General features: G+C 47.3%; 1 protein-coding gene across 1 annotated transcript in view; it reads left to right on the top strand.

The window, feature by feature from the left end:
- Nucleotides 1–1,289: 1,289 nt before the first annotated feature.
- slc40a1 (solute carrier family 40 member 1) overlaps nucleotides 1,290–24,179 on the top strand; it is a 48,742-nt gene continuing 25,852 nt past the window's right edge. Inside the window, exons 1-3 of the mRNA XM_072478017.1 lie at nucleotides 1,290–1,739; nucleotides 1,994–2,058; nucleotides 8,840–8,999. Coding sequence (XP_072334118.1) covers nucleotides 1,700–1,739; nucleotides 1,994–2,058; nucleotides 8,840–8,999 — 265 coding nt within the window. The 5' untranslated portion in view covers nucleotides 1,290–1,699. The remainder of the gene's footprint in view (nucleotides 1,740–1,993; nucleotides 2,059–8,839; nucleotides 9,000–24,179) is intronic.

Here is a 24,179-nt window from a genome sequence, read left to right as displayed (position 1 = left end):
GCTGAAGCGAAAAAGGAAGAGAAGAAACAGGAAGAATCTGAAGAGTCTGACGATGACATGGGCTTTGGTCTCTTTGATTAAACGTGCCGTGCAACAACATTGTTACAATTTACAAAAACTAAATAAAAATTGAATATAAAAGCTGGCTGCCGCGGCTGAAGACCGCAAATTTGCTCAATCGGAGACGCAGAAGATTTAAAAAAAAATTCTATCATAGAATCATAGAATTTACAGTGCAGAAGGAGGCCATTCGGCCCATCGAGTCTGCACCGGCTCTTGGAAAGAGCACCCTCCCAAGGCCCACACCACCATCCTATCCCCACAACCCAGTAGCCCCACCCAACACTAAGGGCACTATGTAATCTTCCTGCCTGAGGGAGGCAGAGAGAAGGTTACGGCCCCCAAACGTCGCCATCACGTGCTTTGGGCGCGATTGCGATTCCTCCATTTTGTCAGCAGCAAACAAAGTAAGAGAGAATGGTGGGTCGCGAAGGTCGGCCGATGTGGGTCGCGAAGGTCGGCCGGCGTGGGTCACGAAGGTCGGCCGGTGTGGCTTCCGTAGGTCGGCCGGCGTGGATCCTGAAGGTTGGCCAGTTGGTAAAAATGGGTCTCCGGAAATAATGTCTGAATAACACTGCATTAGATCGTGCCCCTGTGTCCCACATCCACAGTGGTTAGCACAATTGCTTCACAGCTCCAGGGTCCCAGGTTCGATTCCGGCTTGAGTCACTGTCCGTGTGGAGTCTGCACATCCTCCCCGTGTCTGCATGGGTTTCCTTCAGGTGCTCCGGTTTCCTCCCACAGTCCAAAGACGTGCAAATTAGGTGGATTGGCCGTGCTAAATTACCCTTAGTGTCCAAAAAAAAGGTTAAGTGGAGTTACTGGATTACGGGGATAGGATGGAGGCGTGGGCTTGAGTAGGGTGCTCTTTCCAAGGGCCGGTGAATTCTATGAATCTATGATCCACTGTGATACCTTGTGAACACATTGGCTCAAAGCAAGATTCTACAATATTCTACAACTGCCTATATTAGATAACTATATAAATCCTGAGCATATACTGACGGTTTATTTGTTGCGCCTATGGGTACCTTACACAAGTAAGGAAGTTATTGATCATGTACAGTCTTGGGTCTGTTCCTTGCAGTACTCAATACTCAAGTGTGAAAATGTTATTAAAAGGACAGGGAAGGCGGGGTACTCTGGTGCCGCGTTACAGGGCTGTGGGCGGAAGCGATGGGAGCAGTAACGCTGTTGCAGTGAATTGTACATTGTTCAGTGCTGGGACTCCGGCTGCGGGTTTACATAGCTTCACTTGTCAGCTGGCAGGACCTTTCTATGTAGTTAACGTCACGGGGGCCGGCCTCCCTCCTTAGGAAGTACCTTTGAACAGAGCCTTCAAAATCCCAAAGATGTGGATTGTTCGAATTTGGGTGCCGGACCGTGCGGCTGTCCTCATGGGGCGTTAGGGCTTAGACCCCAACATTATATTTTAGCGACAACATTTTTCCGACTTCAGCTACAGTGCTAGCTAAGTCTGGAAATCCGAATAACAACACAATTAGCGGCGCTTGCCATTTCAGAAACTGCTTTTCTTCGGGGTGCGGTTCTCAATCAGATTATTATTTTTAAGAAAAGAAGAGCTGGAATCAGACTGGAAAAAAAAACCTGCCAAAGATAACAAAAACTACCTTTAAATATGGAGAAGACTGAAACCAGGTCTAATAAGAGCAGCTACGGTAAGTTTGGCTATGCATCGTTTGGAGAGTTTTAAACTTGAGTTTTTATAATAATAATCGTTTTTATTGTCACAAGTAGGCTTACATTAACACTGCAATTAAGTTACTGTGAAAATAATGCAACATTTTGGAAATTATCTGAGAATATTTAATATATGCCACTAACATACAAGCCTCAATGTGTACCTAAAGTTGCCCGTTACTTTTAATTGACTCATTTGAAACATGTATTTTTCTCATCCTTTAATCGACAGCTTTTGTGAGATACTTCAAGACGACCGGGTTTCTCCTTTACCTTTGTCATGGGCTGTCAACTTGGGTAAGCTCGGCTGCAAAGGTTCACACTGCAGCTTCCTTTACTTCTGTTTTGCTTCCCATCATGTGCTAAGCAGTTAGTTAGGTAAGGATTCCTCTGGTGGCGGTTCTGTTACAGCAACGCGCGAGTGGATTTGGTTTGAAGATCTCCCTCCCCTGTACAGTACTTGCAGCGAAATGCTAACTCTGGTGGAGGTGAACCGGGGGGATCTTCGCAAACGCATTTAGGATGCAGCCAGGCGACTGTCATCCGAGTGACAATTTTCGCAACATAGAACTAACTGACCTAATGTCAAACAGGCGCCTCCATCCACAGACCGAATTCAAACATTCAGAAAATGTTCAGGAGAAATTCCTCATTCATCAGGAGGCTAGTCTAAAGCAGGAGAGTGATGAGAAAGGTCACTGGGGGCTCCTGGGCAAGGGTCATTAGAGCAGCATATGCCAATTGGAGTGGGTGGCCTTCTGTTCATCAACTCTGATGTTCCAATGCAAGTCCTTGAAATGTACAAGGTGAAATTAAAGAGGTGAAATACTGTACTTACTGGTCTATGGAACCACAGTTCTGAGGCAACAGTTGGGATGAAAAGCTGAAACAGGAAAGGCTTCAGAGGAGGGGAGAACTCACTCAGCTCTCACCGAAATGAAGATTTCCATCATCTTGACTGAAACTAAATATACCGACCCAGTTTTCAATCTTCTTTCCAAGGAACTTTGCTGTAAACAGTTAGGAACTTCAACCACCATTTTAAGTACCTTAGAACAGGAGAAAGAAAAATATTTAACATTTTAAAATTTTAATTGTATGGTTAACTCAGCAGGTTGTAGCTTTAACATGCACTCTAGGGCTTGAGTAAAAGCTCCAAGCTGACACTTCACTGCAGTATTGAGGAGTATCAGATCTATCGTCCTTTGGATGCAAAGTTAAACGGAGGCCCGTCTGCCCAATCAGGTGAATGTAAAAGATCCCACGGCACTATTCAAAGAGGCTCAGGGTTCCTAGCCAACATTCCTTCCTCAACCAAAATGTCCAAGCTTTATTTAGAACGTTAGAGTGCAAAGATTGATTGCTGCAGTGACTGTCACTTCAAAAGTAATTAATTGACTGAAGCACTTTGGGAAGTCCTAAGAATGTTAAAGTCCCAATAAGATGCAAATTCTTTTGGGGTTTTTTTGCTAGCTCTACTGGAGAACCAGCACATTCTAACCTAATTCCACATTCAGACCCAAAAGGCAAGGAACAAGAAAGATTGTGTAATGGGAACAGATATACTTGAGACTCTCAGTGGGTTGCTTCTCATCTAAGCTTCAAATTGCTTCATTTTCCCCTTTACCATAACTTCTTTGGATTCCCTTGTCTTACTTTGGAGAATTTTCTGTTGTGTTTCAATCTAGTTTCTTTTCAAATGCCCACTTTGTATTTTGTCTGTACTCCTGCCCTCTGCAACTTTTCGGCCCTGTTCCATATCTGTTTTTGGTTATTTCTGTTTTGCAATTCCTTGTTTTCCTCAATTCTTATCTTGTGAATGTTGTTCCTTTTGTCACTCCTCTTCAGTCATGTAACTAGGATGGACTAACGTTTTGTGTAATAAGCACACTGTACAGAATGCAAAATGCCATACTGAGTGAGAAGTAAACTTTTATTCCTGCCCCCAAAAATACCATCTGGTGGGGTGTTTACATAAAATGTATTCTTATCTGCGCAGAAATCTGCACACACTGTGTTACAACTAGACTCTCATTCAATGTTTCACAATTGCAAATGCCTGTCAGTAGTATGTTTCTGTGGTGGCAAAGGCTCATCTAAGTGATAATGCAGGCTATTTGAAGGCTAAAAGTGCCATAATATAACATAACATTGTCTGCTTTACTGGTTCCTACGGTCGTGCCTGCCTATACTCTGGGACTGTTCTCCAAGGTCTAATGGTTTCTAGTATAATGTAGCAGAATATTCACCATTAATAGGGGAGGTGCTGGCTCAGTGGTATTGTTGTTGGACTAGTAATCCAGGGACCCAGGGTAATGTTTTGGGGACCTGAGTTTGAATCTAATTCAAACTCAATAAAAAGATATGGAGTTAAAAGTCTAAAGATGACTATGAAACCATTGTCGATTGTCGTAAAAACCCATTAGGAAGGGGACTTGCCTGATCGGGCCTACATGTGGCTCCAGACCCACAGATATGTAATTGACTCCTAAATATCTTCTGAAATGGCCCAGCATGTCACTCGGTTGTATTCAACCGCTACAGTGGAAACCAAAAATAATGAAAACGGGCCACCCGGCATCGAACCAGGAAATGTATCACCATATCTTCATTGTTGCTGGGTCAAAATCCTGGAATTCACTTCCCAACAGTGGCAGCACCTCAGGGACTGCAGCGGTTCAAGTAGGCAGCTCACCACCACCTTCTAAAGGGAAACTAGGGATGGGCAATAAATGCTGACAGTCAGCAATGCCCACATCTGTAAAAATGAATTTGAAAAAAATCTGTGTTGCTGGTCTAGAGTGAGGGATAACTCTCATAAACAGACCTGTCTAGTCTACACCACTGGGAGCAGAAAACTAAGGCTCACCTATCAGCAGGAATAAATTCCTGTTGAAAATCTTGTATTTTAAAATAATAATGCTCTGATGTATGAGATTATCCAAATCATATATTTTGCCTCTGCTTGATATCGATAATCACTACACAATAAAATAGCAGCATATAAAATTGTTATCCCATTTGCGTTAAATTTCAACTGTCCAAGTGTTTTGTATATAATTTTATTTTAAAAACAATTAACTTCCTTGGCACAATTTTACAGGAGGTGACACTACAGAAAGTACATTAGTATTTGAATATAGGAGGCACTTAATGTATTCAAGTGGTAATGTAACAGTGGCATATTGAGTTGATACAGATGAGTTCATATCCACTTGAGTTCAACAAAATATTCAACATATTTGGAATACACGAGCAGCAGTCCCACATTACATTTGTATGAAATATTTAGAATTAGCCAGAGTTATTCAGAACACTGCAGAATCACTGAAAGAGCCCCATGTTTGCACTAATGCAAAAGCAATCAAAGTTTTCAGTTCCCTCATATATCTGCCTCAGAATTGGGGGAAAGTAGAAAAACTTCAATTTGCATATTGCTCATTTCACGTTCTGAAGATGTCACTAATGCTTCTGTCAATTAGTTGCTTTTGAAATGTAATCACTGTTGTTTTGTAGCCAAATAAAGAAATCAATCTGTACACAGTAGGGTCCCAGAAAAATCAGGAAGATTAATGATCCATTTCGCAATGTTGGCTGAGGGATGAATTCGCTAATCTTGAGATATTTTACATTTACCTAAACCAGGGTTTCCCAAACTAGTGACCTCCCAAGAGCAATGTGAAAACCCAAACATTCTCCTAATGTTGACACCCCTTTTTTGGTGAGAAAATGTGGAAACACAAATCAAATATAAACAGGAAAGCAGATTCTCATATCGGACACATGCACCTCTCTCTCCTTGACACATACACAAACACTCAACTCGCTCCTCACACACACACCATACACACTCCCCTCTCCCCCCCCCCCCCACATACACACTCACCCGCTCTGACATACAAACACTCACCCACTCTCACACCGTCTCTTATATACACACTCAATCCCCTCACACACTCACCCCTCTCACACATACTCTCACCTCCCTCTCACACACACACATCTCCTTCTCACACACACTCACCTACTTCTCTCACACACACTCACCTCCCTCTCGCTCACATACACACACTCACTTCCCTCTCTCCCACACACTCTCACCTCCCTCTCTCATACACACTTTTACCACCCTCTCACACACTCTCACCCCTCACACACGCACTCACCTCCCTCTCTCTCACATACACACACTCACTTCCCTCTCTCCCACACACTCTCACCTCCCTCTCTCATACACACTTTTACCTCCCTCTCACGCACTCTCACCCCTCATACACACACTCACCTCCCTCTCTCACACATACACTCATTCCCTCTCTCTCGCTCCTCCTCTCTTGCACACACTTACCCCCTCTCACACACATTCACCCCCTCTCACATACACTCATCCCCCCTCACACACACTCGCCCCCCCCACCTCTCACACATGCTTCTCCGAATCCTGAACTACCATCCCTTCACCCTCTGCTCTCTCATCCATGCCTCTCTGAGGTCCAAACACTCTCCTCTCTCCAACACACATTCATCTTCCGTTCTCTCTCACACCTCTGAGTCCCCACCACTCGCCACTCTCTCACCCATGTCTTTGTGAGGCCCAAGCACACCCAATCTTTCTCGCACACGTCTCCAAGGCCCAAACATCCCCCAATCTCTCCCGCAGACCTCTCCGAGACCCGAACCTCCTGCTCTCTCATACATGTCTATCTGAGGTTTCTCACTGTGTCTCATTGGCTCCATTCTCAGGATCAATCTTTGCTGTTGGAAGGGGCGTTTCTGCCCAGAAAAAGTCAGATGGAATTAATCAAAATGGACCAATCAGAGAAAAGTCTCTTGGATCTTGCTAGCTTGTCAGCACCCAGGACTCCAAGTGGTCTTGCTTCTGATTGGCCTATTTCCTTGCTGTAATTAGTTTTGAAATTGGTCGGTTGCTCCTTTCGAACTGACGTCTGCTGGTCATGTGGCTGCCGCCAGCTCCGCAGACCCCGAGACCTTCCTCACAGCTGCAGGGATCCACAAACACCAACTTGGGAAACCCTGACCCAAACAATCAGATGGAACCTTATTTAACCTATCATTGGAAAGGCAGCACTTCCCACCATGCAGCTGTCCCTCAGTACTGCACTGAAGTTTCAATCTAAGCACTGAGTGGGGCTAGAATGATTAAAAGCTGACTTTCTTACCATTATAGCTGAGGTACTGTGAGTAGTTCTGGGCATCACACCTTCGGAAGGATATATTGGCCTTGGAGGGGATACAGTGTGGATTTATTAGAATGATACCTGAACTTCAAGGGTTAAATTATGAGTTGAAATAACACAAATTAGAGATGTATTGCTTACAATTTAGAAAATTAAAGTATGATTTGATTAATCTTTTAAGATATTAAGGAGTACTGATGGGATAGATAGAGGGAAACTATTTCTGCTGGTTGGGCAGCCATAGTCTAAAATTGGAGCCAGATCTTTTCAGGAGTGAAAGTAGGGAACACTTCCACATGGAAATGGGTGGTAGAAGATAGGAACTCTTTTCCATTAATGGCAATTGATGATGGGTCAATTGTTAATTTTAAATCTACGATTTGTTAATTAAAGATATTAAAGGGTATGGGGCAAAGGGGGTCGGTGGGTGGGAAATGGAACAAAGAGAGGGAGGGGATTGTATATGGATTTAGATCACAGATTCAAGAGGGTAAATGGCCTATTGCTGTTTCTGTGTTCCTAGTGTGCTAAGCTGGCACTTAGCAAAATATTGTACATGCCAACAGTGGGAAAATATACTGCTGACTTGCATCACAATTATGATAATTGTCCCTTAAAGGCAATGCAGCAGATTAAGGATCATCTGGCCTGGGATTGGGAGTCACAGCATGGAATCACCCCACCATGAAAGAGGATCCCAAGCAGGGACATTTTGGGAGCTAACCACAGCCATGAGGCTGCTGTACAAAGACCCCAGAACGAGGGCGATAAAAGACCCCATAAGAAGGGTGACAAAAGACCCACAAGAACAACAACAATCGAACAGACTCGATAATGCAACGAGGCTGTTAAATCTCGGGAGACGCCTCTCGTGAGATTTACGACACACAGGACACCTCACAAAATCTAACAAGATTTTGCGAGACATTGCAATCTGAATCTCACCCTCACCGCACCTTGGAGACCTCGCCGTGTTGCCATTTAGCACTGGTTTCCACAAATGTGGACCAGGCATAGCAGCACTTGAGGGGTTCTCCCAGGCCCTTTCGGTTTACAGCACTTGAAATGCATAAAGAATTTTTAAATCCAAAGAGGTTTCCGCCCTCTGTCACCTTTTTAGACAATGAAATCCAGACCTTCACCATCCTCTGGCTGACAAACATTTTCCTTAACTCCCCGCTAATCCTTCTGCTGATTACTTTACACCTAAAGCCCCTGGTTATAGACCTCTGCTAAGGGAAATAGGACCTTCTTATACAGTCTATCTAGGGCCTTTATAAATTTTATACACCTGATTTAAATCTCCCCTCAACCTCCTCTGTAACCATTGGTTTGAGGCAAGCTTATTGTTGGAGACAATTGTAATTATTTACACCCTCCTTCGGAGGGCTGACCAGTTGAAGCGTCCCTTGGATGTTGTGAGCAGTAGTTAAACCACCACAAATAAAACTGATGCATATTTCAAAAATTAACTTCCTGCTCCCCTAATTTCCCACAATTAAAATGAAGGTGCAACATTTTTAGAAGATAGAGGTGCACTTGTATTGTTTCATTCCTTGCCAGACCAGATTTTCAATATAATTTGAGCTTGGCAAGAGATATGCCTTCCATTGTACCTGTCAACGACCTGCCTGAGTTTTCTCCCATAATGTCTGGTATACCTTGTTTTCTGAATGTGTACCCTGACAGCAGACCATTTCCAAATTGGTGTTACTGAGTGTGCACCAAGCTAACTAATACTTCACAAATTTAGTTTTTAAGAAATAATTTTATTTAACAAAATTGAAAACCATTGGCTGGAACCCGGATGAATAATCATTGATTAAAATTGCACCTTTAATTTTTGACTTTGGCTAAATGGACTTTGTGTTTTGTTGCAGGGAGATAGGATGTGGCACTTTGCGGTGTCAGTGTTCCTGGTGGAGCTATACGGTAACAGTCTGCTTCTGACGGCTGTTTACGGACTGGTCGTGGCAGGATCTGTCCTATTGCTGGGAGCTATCATCGGTGACTGGGTGGACAGAACCCCCAGGCTTAAAGGTATGGCCTAGCCCACTGTACCTTTACCTCTGCAGAATATACCTTTTAAATATACAGCTTTTTTTGTACAAAATATATAATGTGCATAATTTTAAATAACACTGCATTGCTCAGTTAGTGGACCTTAGAAACAGGAGTAGACTGTTCAGTCCATTGAACCTGCTCTGCCTTTCAATTGTGTAACTGGACTGTACTTCACTTCTTTTTTTTTAAACATTTTTTTTAATTCTCCTCCGTTTTCACATTTTCTCCCACATTTACATCCATCAACAATAAACAATAATCAGCAAGATATGTCAGTCTCCATAGTAACAACAACGATCCCATCTACCCACCAACCCCCAAACCTCAACCCGCATGTTTACATAAACAAATGACAAAAATAAATCAGGGATTACCCGTAATCACCCTTAATCTTACACAGCTCCCACCCCCCCCTCCCCACCACCCCCCACCCCCCCCCCCCCCCACCCCAGGCCTCCAGCTCCTCCCGTCCACTGCCTCTTGTAAAACTCCTCCCCCTACCCTTGGTTCCTTCCCCCCCAACTTTCCACCCCGGCTAGACCACTCGGACCCTGTTCTGCCAGTCTCCGATGGCCGCAGCCCCTCCCCCCACCTCACTCCCCTTCACTGGCCGGCTTAAACTGGCCAGCGTGGAGGCCCCCGCCCGGGTCCCTTTCCCACTTGCCCGGCCCCAGGAAAGCCCAAAGATCCCCTTTTAGCACACAAACCCCGCCTATCCACCGACACCCCAAAGAACTCTCATTTCGAGTGAAAGTCCCGTCCCTTCCCTCGTCCAAATATATACCACCTTGGCTCCTTTAATCTCTACACCCGCGCGCAGTGATAAAAAAAAGAAGAAAATACAGTCATGAGGTTACATCGGCACATGGCCATTCCTCAGTTTGTCAGTTCTGCCACAGTCCCTCTGCTTTCGCAAACTCCTCCGCTGCTTCCGCCGTTCCAAAATAAAAGTCCCTGAGCTTGTAAGTCACCCTCAGCTTCGCTGGATATAGAATGCCACACCGCATCTTGCTAATGTACAGTGCCCTCTTCACCCGGTTGAAGGCAGCCCGCCTCCTTGCCAGCTCCACCGTAAAGTCCTGGTACACACGTATACCAGCTCCAGCCCACTGCACCACCCGCTTCTGCTTGGCCCAGCTCAGGACCTTCTCCTTCACCCTGTACTTACGGAAGCACATAGTCACTGCCCTTGGCGGCTCACTCGCCTTTGGTACAGGCCTCCACGACCGATGAGCCCGATCCAGTTCATATCGGGAGGGGTCCTCCCCCTCCCCCAGTAGTTTTGCCAGCATCGCGGCAAAATACTCAGTCGGCTTCGGTCCTTCAACTCCTTCGGGCAGCCCCACAATCCTCAAGTTCTGTCGCCTGGATCTATTTTCCAGGTCTTCCATTTTTCCTTGCAGATCCTTGTTAGTATCCATCACCTTCCGCATCTCTTTCCCCATCAAGGCAAGTTGATCACCGTGCTGCAATGCCGTCTCCTCCACTTCCTTCAGCGCCTCCCCTTGCTCTCGCACCTCCGCCACTGTGCTCGCCACCTCCGTCCACACCGGGGAAACCGCCTCCTCCACCAGCACACTCAAAGCCTCCCTCATCTCCTTCCTCACCGTCGCCATGCATTTCGCAATCTGCGCCAACTGCTTTTCAAATTCCGCAGCCATCACCTTGGTTATTTCTTCAGCCGTAAGCAGTGCGACCTTCCCTGGTGCTCCAGCCTTCATTTTTCCTGGTGACCCCGCGGTGACCTTTCCACTCCCCGACGGACCTCCAGCTGGTTTTTTTTCGGCCGTTTTTCTGCTCACCCTCGACATTTTTCTTTGGGTTTTTTTTCCCTCCTGTGTCTTCTCAGTGCCTCCTCCGTGCCTTCTCCCTTCTTCTGCCGCCTCCGCGGACCCTGGGACCGGGCTTAAAGCCCCGAAATTGCCGTTCCCGTGCGGGGGCTCTCCATTGTGCGGCCGCCTCCCGCCCGCCATCACCGGAACTGTACTTCACTTCTATTTAACCATAGAACATAGAACATAGAACAATACAGCGCAGTACAGGCCCTTCGGCCCACGATGTTGCACCGAAACAAAAGCCATCTAACCTACACTATGCCATTATCATCCATATGTTTATCCAATAAACTTTTAAATGCCATCTTTGCGCATATCCTTGATATCCTCATCTAATTAGAATCTATCAATATCAGTTTTGAAAATTTCAATTGATGCAATAACTACCACCTTTAGGAGGAATGCATTCTAGCTTTCCACAACACTTTCTGAAAAATAGCTTCCTTAATTCAGTCCTAAATGATCTAAATCCGTGTTTATACCCCTTGTTTTGGTTTACTCCACCAGACCAGACAGAGATGATTTGGAGTTGGGGACCAAGGGCAATGTGTCCAAGTTTGCAGACGACACTAAGATGAGTGGTAAAGCAAAAAGTGCAGAGGATACTGGAAGTCTGCAGAGGGATTTGGATACTCTAAGTGAATGGGCTAGGGTCTGGCAGATGGAATACAATGTTGACAAATGTGAGGTTATCCATTTTGGTAGGAATAACAGCAAAAGGGATTATTATTTAAATGATAAAATATTAAAACATGCTGCTGTGCAGAGGGACCTGGGTGTGCTAGTGCATGAGTCGCAAAAAGTTGGTTTACAGGTGCAACAGGTGATTAAGACGGTGAATGGAGTTTTGTCCTTCATTGCTAGAGGGATAGAATTTAAGACTAGGGAGGTTATGCTGCAACTGTATAAGGTGTTAGTGAGGCCTCACCTGGAGTATTATGTTTAGCTTTGGTCTCCTTACCTGAGAAAGAACATATTGGCGCTGGAGGGTGTGCAGAGGAGATTCACTAGGTTAATCCCAGAGTTGTGTGGGTTGGATTACGAGGAGAGGTTGAGTAGACTGGGACTGTACTTGTTGGAATTTAGAAGGATGCGGAGGGATCTTATAGAAACATATAAAATTATGAAGGGAATAGATAGGATAGATGCGGGCAGGTTGTTTCCACTGGCGGGTGAAAGCAGAACTCGGGGGCATAGCCTCCAAATAAGGGGAAGTAGATTTAGGGCTGAGTTGTGGAAGAACTTCTTCACCCAAAGGGTTGTGAATCTATGGAATTCCTTGCCCAGTGAAGCAGTAGAGGCTCCTTCATTAAATGTTTTTAAGATAAAGATAGATAGGTTTTTGAAGAATAAATGGATTAAGGGTTATGGTGTTCGGGCGGGAAAGTGGAGCTGAGTCCACAAAAAATCAGCCATGATCTCATTGAATGGTGGAGCAGGCTCGAGGGGCCAGATGGCCTACTCCTGCTCTTAGTTCTTATGTTCTTATTTTCTTCAAACTGTTTCTCTGTAACTATCTTAATGAATCATTACCGTTATCTTTTTATCATGACCATTTTAAAAATCTCAATTTCCCTCAACTGTTAAAACTCAAGGAACACAAACCAAATTTCTGTAACCTTTCCTCAGAATTTAATAGTTTCAGCCCTGGTTTCATTCTGGTGAGCCTTTCCTGTTGGTTGATGCTTAACTCAGGACACAGTATTCCGCATATGGTCAGACCAAGGTTCTGTACAGCTGAAGCATACCTTGTTCACTTTCATTTTATGATGCCCTTGAGATAAAGACCCGCATTCCATTAGCCTTTACATTTTGGTCCAAGGGATTTTAGATTGGGATGATGTGCGTCCACAGACTCTCAAATGTCTTTTGCTCCTCTATAGTTCCGAGGGGGTTATTTCAGTCGAAGGATGAAAACACACTAGATGAATACTGTGGTAATAAGATGAGCATGTTTGAAAGTTTGGACTCAACACATTATTTTGGTCCTAATTCTGCAGGTTTAGTAGTCAGTTGCTGACAAGAAGCAATTTTGTCAGTATATATATGGGCTCCAAACACTCAATGCCACTGAAGGTGAGGTGTGCTCTGCTGGTGTACAGCAGCATGTTGATGAATTTCTGAGAGTCAGAGGGAGAGACATACAGGTTCTCAGGTGCTGTAGTGGAGATCCTGGTTGGGGAGGTCCTGAGGGGGCGATTGACCTGCACCTGCATGCCGAAAGATAACACTTCACCCATGTCACCTTGCTCTCTCTCTCTCTCTCTCTGTCTACCTCTCCTGCACCAGCTGGTGCTGCTCTGCCTGGTCTACTATCTCCTCCCATACCAGATCCAGACCAAAAGAAATTCCTTAAGATACCCATGACCAAGAACTTTCCATCTACCAGTGACTCCCAAAAGGTTGAGTAGCACAGTACATACTCTTTCCGGTGAAGTCATCAGAGAATTTCTGGATTTAATATTGCTTGATTGTTGGTGAAATCGTAATAAAATATTCCAGAATGTCTTGCAATGTGATTCAGAGGTTCTCTTAGCTCCAGCAACAATTAAAATAAAATAGCGCCTGAAATTTACACCAGCACCTTGTTTGTTTCCAAATAGCTGATCCACATTTGGGGACTGTATTAGGACAGGCAATAGACAAATAAATGTTATTTAGCCTCTTTAATAAGTGTTAGTTCATAGAACATACAGTGCAGACGGAGGCCATTCAGCCCATCAGGTCTGCACCGACCCACCTTAAGTCCTCACTTCCACCCTATCCCTGTAACCCAATAACCCCTCCTAACCTTTTAGGACACTAAGGGCAATTTAGCAAGTTCAATCCACCTAACCTGCACGTCTTTGGACTGTGGGAGGAAACCGGAGCACCCGGAGGAAACCCACGCAGGCATGGGGAGAACGTGCAGACTCCGCACAGACAGCGACCCAGCGGGGAATTGAACCTGGGACCCTGGCGCTGTGAAGCCACAGTGCTAACCACTGGGCTACCGTGCTGTCCTTGCAGCTTTGTATGAACTTGTAGGAGGCTTTATATGAACTTGTAGGTGGATATTTTTGCGCAGCTTCAACCCTGTCGTGAGATGGCATCTTGTGTTAAACATGAGCTTCAGGTCAAATCTCCATCTTGGTCATCTTGAAGGATCTTTGGCCCCTGAAGCTGCTGCTGGAAACCACCCTTTAGTTTCCCATTGAAGAAACATTCTGAGTTGCCTTTCTCAGATCCAAAGTACATGTCCTCACACTCACATTATCAAACATCTTGGGCTGGATTCTCCATTCCTCAGCCTAAGTGCCGAACCCAATGGAGGATCCATGGCGTTCCACGTCGGAAAAATTGGTGCCACACCGGCTTCGATTCCGCTACCAGTGAGGGCTAGCACCGGCACCGCATGGAACACCCACAGAACACACGGAAAAGTGGGGAAATCACCGGGTCCGTGGTGGACAGGCGCAGGACTGATAAGCTGCAGCCGCGCAAAAACTATACGCCACCCCCACACACACATTGATAGAGTCCGAAAATATGGCCCTGGGTTCTGCTGGACCATGTCCCCGTCCATCCCGACCCCACATCCCACCTCCTGGCCACCCCCTACTACTCCCCCCAGCCCTTGCAGAAGCCCCCGGCTGGCGGCAAGAATGTTAGCGAAGTATGGCGGTGCTGGCCACTGTCCGTACGCCCTCTCTCTCTTTGCAGCCACCACGCCAGGTTCACGACCATTCAGAGCACACGTGGACTACCCCGTCGGGAACTCGGCACATCGGAGGCGGAGCATCGCGGCTGGGCTCACTAATGAGATGCGAACGATGTTGCAAATGTGCACACCGTGTGTCGCAATGATGCCGTTTTGGAGGGGGTGGAGCATCATGATTTGGTGTCAAACTGGCGTCTGCCACAATTTTGGCATTGGCTATTCTCTATCCGATTGCTGTTCCCTCATATTCCAGGGATGAAGTTTTAATATCTATTTACAATTTGTAATTCACTGGATTTTCCATGATTGTCTACTAAACATGTAATTTTATTAAATTTGTATTTTATAAATTTTTAAATTCATTATTAAAATACTACGGGGAGGCCGGGAGATTTCTGGACCGTGGGGTCAGCTGGACGGCCCTCCAGACTGTCCCATTCTCCCTCTCCACCTGCCCGTTTCCCCTGGGGTTGTAGCTGGTCGTCCTGCTCGAGGCAATGCCCCTGTTGAGCAGGTACTGGCGCAGCTCATCGCTCATGAATGAGGATCCCCGGTCGTTGTGGACGTAGGCGGGGAAGCCGAACAGAGCGAAGATGGTGTTGAGGGCTTTGATGACAGTGGCAGACGTCATGTCGGGGCATGGGACAGCAAAGGAGAATCGGGAATATTCATCGACCACACTGAGAAAGTACGTGTTGCGGTCGGTGGAGGGGAGGGGCCCTTTGAAGTCCACGCTGAGGCGTTCAAAGGGGCAGGAGGCCTTCACCAGGCGCGTACAGTCTGGCTGGTAGAAGTGCAGTTTACACTCCGCGCAGACCTGGCAGTCTCTGGTGATCGCCCTGACTTCCTCGATGGAGTAGGGCAGGTTGCGGTCCTTGATGAAATGGTAAAAACGTGTGACCCCTGGGTGACAGAGGTTGTCGTGCAGGGTCCGGAGTCGGTCCACTTGTGCGCTGGCACATGTACCTCGGGATAGGGCATCGGGGGGCTCGTTGAGCTTACCGGGCCGATACAAAATCTCGTAATTGTAGGTGGAGAGCTCGATCCTCCACCTCAAGATTTTATCGTTTTTGATCTTGCCCCGCTGTGTGTTATTAAACATGAAGGCAACCGACCGTTGGTCAGTGAGGAGAGTGAATCTCCTGCTGGCCAGGTAATGCCTCCAATGTCGCATAGCTTCAACGATGGTTTGGGCATCTCTTTCGACGGAGGAGTGCCGAATTTCGGAGGCATGGAGGGTGCGGGAAAAGAATGCCACGGGCCTGCCTGCCTGGTTGAGGGTGGCGGCCAGAGCGACGTCTGATGCATCGCTCTCGACTTGGAAGGGGAGCGTCTCGTTAACCGCGTGCATCGCGGCCTTGGTGATGTCGGCCTTGATACGGTTAAAGGCCTGGTGGGCCTCGGCCGTCAGAGGAAAAACAGTGTCTTGAATGAGTGGGCGGGCCTTGTCCGCATAGTTTGGGACCCACTGGGCGTAATACGAAAAGAACCCCAGGCAATGTTTGAGGGCCTTGGGGCAGTGGGGGAGGGGGAGTTCCATGAGGGGGCGCATGCGATCGGGGTCGGGCCCCAGATCTCCGTTCTGGACCACATAGCCGAGAATGGCTAAGCGGTTCGTGCTGAACACGCACTTCTCCTTGTTATACATGAGGTTGAAGAGAGTGGCGGTGTGGAAACATTTGGCAAGGTTGGCGTCATGGTCCTGCTGATCGTGGCCGCAGATGGTGATGTTATCGAGGTACGGGAAAGTGGCCCGCAGCCCGTACCGGTCAACCATTCGGTCCATCTCCTGTTGGAAGGCCGAGACCCCGTTGGTGACGCCGAAGGGAACCCGAAGAAAGTGGTAAAGGCGGCCGTCTGCCTCGAACGCAGTCTATGGGCGGTCCGCCTTACGGATGGGGAGCTGGTGGTCGGCAAATTTCAGGTCTACTGTCGACAAGGCCCGGTACAGTGCAATCTCATTAACCATATAAGATATGCATGGGAGGGAGTACATGTCGAGCTGCGTGTACTGATTGATGGTCTGACTGTAGTCAACGACCATCCTGTTGTTCTCCCCAGTTTTGACCACTACCACTTGGGCTCTCCAGGGGCTGTTGTTGGCCTTGATGATGCCTTCTCGAAGCAGCCGCTGGACTTCAGACCTGATGAAGGTCCTGTCCTGGGCGCTGTACCGTCTGCTCCTGGTGGCGATGGGTTTGCAATCCGGGGTTAGGTTTGCCAAAAGGGAAGGTGGGTCGACCTTAAGGGTCGCGAGGCCACACGCAGTAAGGGGTGGTAGGGGCCTGCCGAATTTCAGGGTTAGGCTCTGGAGGTTGCACTGGATGTCCAGGCCGAGTAGCAAGGCAGCGCAGAGGTTGGGGAGGACATAGAGGCGGAAGCCGCTGAACTCCACGCCCTGGACAGTGAGAGTGGCGATGCAGTACCCCCGGATCGCCACTGAATGGGACCCGGAGGCCATGGAGATTCTCTAGGTAGCGGGGTGTACCGCGAGGGAGCAGCGCCTTACTGTATCGGGGTGAATGAAGCTCTCAGTGCTCCTAGAGTCCAGCAGGCAGGACATCTCGTGCCCGTTGACCTTCATTTTAATTGAAGCAGTCGTGAGGTTGTGTGGTCAAGACTGGTCAATCGTGACCGAGGCGAGATGCGGCTGGTCGTTGGGGGTTGCAGGTGATGAGCGGCCGGGTGAGGTACCCGACGGGCATGGGTCCTGAGTTGGGTAAGATGGCGGCGCCCATGGGCCGCACGTGTCGTGGGGAAAGCAAGATGGCGGCGCCCTTTGGTTCTGGGAGGAACAAGATGGCGGCGCCTATGGGCCACACGTGTTGCGAGTCGAGCAAGATGGCGGTGTCCACTGGCCGCACGTGGTCCTAGGAGGGGAAGATGGCGGTGCCCACTGGCTGCACGTGGGGGGTGCCGGGACAATAGCTGCGATTGAGTGGGCCTGGCACACTGCACCAAAATGTCCCTTCTTGCTACAGGCCTTACAGAGGGTGCAGTGCGCCGGGCAGCGCTGTCGGGGGTGACTGCGCACAGAAGTAGCATTTGGGCCCCCCGGGGTTGGTTGGCTGCCGCACGGCACAGGCGTGGGATTAGCTGAGGGAGGTCGCTGATGGAGTCCACGATCGGGCGGCCGTCTGCGGAGTCCACGATGCACAGGGGGGGTGGGCCGCGCGGTCGGAGGCATAGGCCTGAATGTTGCGCGATGCGACCGTAAGTGAAAGCACTAGTTTTTTGGTCGCCGCGAGATCGACCGTGGCCGCCTCTAAGAGGCACTGGCGGATGTAGTCAGACCCTATGCCTGTAACAAATACGTCTCTCATTAGCAAATTCGAGTGTTCCGTGGCCGAAACGGCCTGACAGTCACAGTCTCTAACTAGGGGGAGCAGGGCGCGCCAGAAATCTTCCACCGACTCACCGGGAAGTTGACGCCGCGTGGAGAGGAGGTGCCAGGCGTAGAGTGTGTTAGTCCGCTGAGCGTAGTTTTCCTTCAGTAGCGCCATGGCCTCTGCGTAGGTCGGCACGTCCTGGACAAGTGGAAAGACATTGGAGCTCAACCGCGTGTAAAGGATCTGGAGTTTCTGTGCTTCTGGAATTTCGTCTGGCGCAGACCCGATGTACGCTTCAAAACAGGCTAGCCAATGTCCAAAGTCCTTTTTGGTGTTGTCTGCTTGCGGATGCAGCTGCAGGCGATCCGGCTTGATGCGGAGGTCCATCTTCTGAAAAACTCAGTGTAATAAATTGATGCACTATCAATTACACAGAGACGAGAGTAGGATGTAATCGAGGCTTTATTACACTGAGATGTGTGGCCTCCTACAGCAGCTGACGAAATGGCTGCTGTACTGGGAGCACACATATTTATACTCCGCCTACTGGGTGGAGCCAGCGGGCAGGGATCTACCCCCGTACCTGTAGTACAGGGGCCTTACCGTAAAGCACCTCGATCAAATCCTATCTATACAATATATACATCAGTGGTGACTACCAGAATATAATCTGGATCCCACCCAGTGAGATCGAGATCCAGCTCACCACATCTCTCTCGCGAGGCGCCCGAGCGTCATAAATCTTGACAGAGTTTAATAGCCTCATTGTGTCCCGAGTCAAGCGCGACGAGGCCATTCCATTGGGTCCAACATTTGGAGATTGCCCAGAATAATTGATAGTGACATTTGAAAGATATTTTCTAGTTCTAAAGTTTCTCTGGAATCTTTATATTAATCCATCAAGAGTGGAATCAGTAATACAAATATCTTACTTTATGACAACTTCTAGCTTGTTGTATAACATTAAAAAGTGAGCTGGAAAATAAGGGGAGGGACACTTGTTTGCATCCAGCACAAGTGCAGGCAAGTTGTATCTGTTAAAAGACACAGTGGTGCTGGCGTATACAAGGGAAGTATGATAAGAAACTCAGAAGCTAAACATATCTATGTATGTAACTGCTCTTTGTTCTCTTGTGCCACTTGGGGCTACTGTGTGTCAATCATTGATGCAGTCCTTTTGTCACTTTTATTAGGCCTTTATGATTCTAATTTGTCTTTTTGCAGCTTTCGAAGCCAGTTTTTTGTCTTTGACTCAGATTTTGACTGCGTCTCCTCGACTCATTCTTTTTCTCCCTTTCACCTTTGTGGGTCCACAAATTAATCTTTCTGTCTGTTTATCTCTCTATTTTGCCATTTGCACCGATTCAGTTCGGTCATTGTGGGGATGAAGAAACCTCTGTGTACTATAGTGAAGTTACACTAGATGTGCATTATTGTGCAGCAATTTAGTTTTAACAGTTCGCGTATTTTTGTTCACATTTTCAAAATTCTTTAAAGCTTGATACATTTCAGCAGACCTAGCTTTCACGTTATTTCTGAATTTGCTAAACATGAGTTAAAGGCCAGCGTGCAAATTTGTTCACCTTCCAAAACACATTGCATTGTTTGAACCTGCCCTGAAGGTGCGCATTGAGGTAGTGCGGAGAGTCGGCAGAAGTCCACCATGTTGCAAAGGATAATGCATTGAAAGAGCAACATAGCTGTTTTGCCCCACACAGCACAATGGGTTTATTATAGGCAAGAGTGCAATTGCAGAACATGTTGATGGTGGAGGATCAATAAGAGAGTAGGGTTGGTGACTAAAGGTCATCGGTGAAAGAACAGGACTCCCTACCGCTTCAGATACCACATTGACTGGTAACAGAGCTATTTTGATTTGGCCAAGGATCAAGGTGATAAGGTTCACGAAAGAAAAAATAATTCCTCTATTTCCTGGAACCAAACATGCAGCCAAGGTGCAACATTTGCCTGGCATTTCAATGATGGCAAAAGTGCCAACAGCACTTAAGTATCCTTACCACAGCTTCCTTTAAAGGCATGGCTACAATTTTAGCCTGAACACTCAGTTTGTGGCACATTAATGTATTAGCCAGGGCATAGATGTCCTGCTTTGGCATTGAAATTAGTGCAGTAGAGTGGTTGGCGAGATGGACAGGAGCATTCAAAAGATGAGACATTCCTCAGGTACCTGAAGGTATCAGCTGCACTCACTTGGCCATTAAATTGATCAAGGTGCTCAGCAACAGAGAATGGTGTCCCTTAATGAATAGCTAAATAGTCTGTAATTAAATGTGCCAATACATTTTCCAGGAAATGTTCATATTGCCTTTACTTTAAGGATATAACAGGTTTCCCAGCTGTTTCAGAATGAAGACACAATAATTGAATGGCTCCTCAGAAATTTAATTACCTGTTCAAAGCCTGGTCTGTACAAACCCCGAGAAAACAGGATACAATAAAGCACATTCAAGAATTCAGCAGATATCAGCAGTCATTTTGTGAGCTCAAATATTCATTCCAGTTTCTTGGCCATAGCAAGGGTGGTCTACAGTGTAACCCAGAAAGAGTTGGCAGAATATCAGAGGTGTACTGCATTCTGCAGAGACAAGAGGCGAAAATGTATGTGAGGAGAGTGAACAGAAATAAATTATGGTGCAGGAGTTGGAAGGGGAAGGTGGAACATGGTGACATCCTGCCGGATTCTCTATTTAAAAAAAAAATTCAGCATGCCCAATTATTTTTTTTCCAATTAAGGGGCAATTTAGCGTGGCCAATCCACCTACCATGCACATCTTTGGGTTGTGGGGTGAAACCCACGCAGACACATGGAGAATGTGCCAGCTCCACACGGACAGTGACCTGGGGCTGGGATCGAACCTGGGTCCTCAGCGCCGTGAGGCAGCAGTGCTAATCACTGCACCACCGTGCTGCCCTAACTTGCCGGATTCTCAATGAGAAATTATTTTTGTCTGTTTTTCTGTTGAGTGAACTATTTTTCCCTTACAAACAAGCATTCTCTCAGGAGTGGCATCTTGGTTGAATAGTAGCACCTTCACCTCTGTCAAAATGTTATGAGGTTTATGTTCCACCCCGGGGTTCAAGCATCTAGGCCGGGATTCTCCAATAATGGGGCTATGTCTCCAAGCCCATGAGAAAACGAGCATGAATCACTCTGGACATTTTTCTAGAAAGTCCGGGGTGATTCTCTGTTTTTAAGGAGGTTTGCAGGACCCCGGAGTGCTCCACGCAGTGCCTGCTGCCGATATGGGGCCCTGCACTTCCGGCCGCGGGGTCCGCGCATGCGCGCGGCAGCCCCACACGACTTGGTGGACCCACACAGTGGGCTGGCGCCGAAGAAGTAGGCCCCCCCCCCCCCAGATCTGCGCGCCCGCCGATCGGTGGCTCCTGATCACGGTCCTGGCCGTCGCGGAAGCCCTTCCTGGTGACAGATTCCCCCGCCCCCCAACAGGACGGCCACTGCAGCCGCTACTCCAAGCTCCCGCCGGAACGGAACCATGTTAGAACCATGCCAGCGGGAACCCGGCCGATCGTCCGCGGAGATTTTCCGCGGGGGCCTCTTTCAACGGCCCCTGACCGGCGCCGCATCACCGTGCATGCGTGATTAGCGGCGATTCTCCAGTCGCCGGAGAATTGCGTGAAGGCGTAGTGGGTCCGACGTCCCATTCTCCATCCCCGCGCCGGGCGCTATTTCGGCAGGGAGGTACGGAGAATCCCGGCCCTACTCTCAGCTAACACTTTCAGTGCAGTACTGAAAGAGTACTACATTGTCAGTACCGTTATCTTTTGAATATGTCATTAAACTGAGGTCTTCTCTTCTTGTTTAGGTGGCCATAAAAGGTCAAGTGGCACTTTTATGAGGAGAATAGGACGTTCCTCTGGTGTCTTAGCCAACATTGCAACTAATGTTGCGAAAACAGATTAACTGGTTATCCACTTATCACTATATGGAATGCCATACTACGTGCAATTTTTCAATGAAATAATACAATGATATTGCAAATAAGGATGCCTTTTGAACAATTGCATCCGTGCAGGCTCATTGAAAGAGCCAACCAATTCTTTCCACACCCAGGCTCTTTCCACATGGCCTTGCAAATGTTTCCCCTTCAGGTATTTATCTATTTTCCTATTAAAATTTACTGTTGGAACTTCGGGCTGGAATCTCCGATGCCGAAATCGCATTCAGCGGCGGAGCGGAGAATCCACGGTCATAACAGAATCGGGGGCGGCGCCGCTTTCGCAATGCTCCGCCCCCTGAAAAATACTCTCCGCTGTCTGGCTGCTAAACCCCCACGGAGCAGGGAATCGGTGACCGTTTTGCGCCAGTTTTCCTGGCGTAAAACACCATCGTTTTCACGTTGCCGTGGGGTCTCCCAAACAGAGAAACCAGCCCCTCTTCTATCTCCCATTGAAATAATGCATATAGATCATAACAGCTTGTTGTGTAATTTTTTTTCCCTTATGTTGCCTCCTTTGCCAATGACCTTAAATCTATGTTCTCTGGTTACTCGTGCCACTTGTAATGGTGTTGCCTGCTTTACTCTAAAGCCTTCATGATTTTGAACATTATGACCTGGCTTTCCATGCTAGAGGCAGGTGGAGGGAGTCAGAAAAATTCCTAGTTCACCCTGCCCGCCTTGAGAGGAAGCGGCAGTGAAATGAGTTTTCATTCAGTTGCTGTGGGGTTGGTGTCAACGGAAATCGGGCTCACTGCCGTTGGAAAGAGTTCAGAGGCGCAGACTGATAAAAAGGCCTGCCTCAGTTATAATACCGATAGCATAACAAAGAACAGCTCTCTATTACTTGCCCCTCACATCTCCTCACTCACCCACACACTCCTCATGTCCTATCCATGGCAACTGATAACAATTCATGTTCTCCACCCATGACCCCTCATACCTTCCATGACCAGCTATGCTCCATCACCTGCCCTGTGGTCCCTCATACTGTCCATGCACTCTGTACAGAAACAATCACCCTCTAGTAACAATAGGACAATAGGAAGTGTGAAAAGGCTTTAACAAAACAGTCATTCTTTGATAACTTGCTAATTACTTAAAAATAACTCCTTTTACTACTGCCCTATAAAAGTGTCAATCATCCAGACCCTTTAAAGTATCAATAGCTGAAACTGCCAGAACTTGATACCTCTTCATCTTGTGTGAATAAACATGGTGCAGTTCACAGAATAGTTCCAAGATAAAGGGATGTCAATCAAGCAATGTTTTCCCGTGGGCACAATTGTTTCAACAGGCTAATGAATGTCTGGGCTCTCAGCCAAGACTGCATAATGAGGCTTACCTGAGAGCCCTGACATCCATTTGCTTTTTCACACATCCTAATGTTATTATAGGGTGCATTGGTTCTGTACAGAGTGCATAGTGAGTAAATCGGCATGGAAGTGCCATGGCTTGGCAGGAAGGGTATGTGGGAACATGGGGGTGGGAGGAGGGTCATAGCTTGGGATAGGTACAACCTTTCAAATTTACCTTTCTAAGGGTTCCCTCATCCATACTAATTTCACTTCTGAGGGAGACTACCAGTCCATTAAAAGCTGGCCTGATTCCATGAAAATTGCAGGGGACTAGAAGTCTATACCGGCTATGGGGCCAGCCAGGTTGGAGTGTAGGTTGTGACTCGTGACTCAAACTAACCCACAACTGTAACAGGCATGGATGAAAATTTTGGGCCCCAGGAATGGGGTCGTAAATCTGGGATTGGGTCTCAGTCACCATTTGTTCTCTCTAGTGATACTATTGTGAAGCAGGAAATGGAATTAACCTGACACTACATTAGTGCAAACGAGTACCCAAAATGTGCAACGTAAAGTTGTGCATTACAGTTTGTAAAGTTTCACTACAATTTAATGCCTGTATTGTAACAGTATTTCAAACTGTATGTATGTATTATTGTGTCCTTGGTTCACCACTGCTTTCTCTTTCCATTCTGTTGCCCACACAGTGGACTACATTTTATGTATCCCCGCTGGGTGAGGTTTTGGTGGGGCAGAGGGCGTAAAATAGAGCGGGTGCCCACCCTACCAGCTTCCCCCAAGTGGACGTAGGTAGGTGGACGCCAGAATCGGCAGCACATCCATAATATTTAAATAAATAATACGTGGCCCATGCTATAAGACATTTGGCTTGGGCAGCTGGGCAGGAGTGGGCAGCCCCATTTTTCAAAAACATTTTTCAAAGGTTGGTAAGAAAAAGGGAGTTCTCCATTTGTGGGGTGCCGTCATTGGATCACAGCGCAGCCACCCCTCTAAGAT

Source organism: Scyliorhinus torazame, chromosome 2, assembly GCF_047496885.1.
Source record: "Scyliorhinus torazame isolate Kashiwa2021f chromosome 2, sScyTor2.1, whole genome shotgun sequence".
Lineage (NCBI taxonomy): Eukaryota > Metazoa > Chordata > Chondrichthyes > Carcharhiniformes > Scyliorhinidae > Scyliorhinus > Scyliorhinus torazame.
Note: the sequence above shows the minus strand (reverse complement) of the source record. Positions and strands in the feature narration are given on the sequence as shown.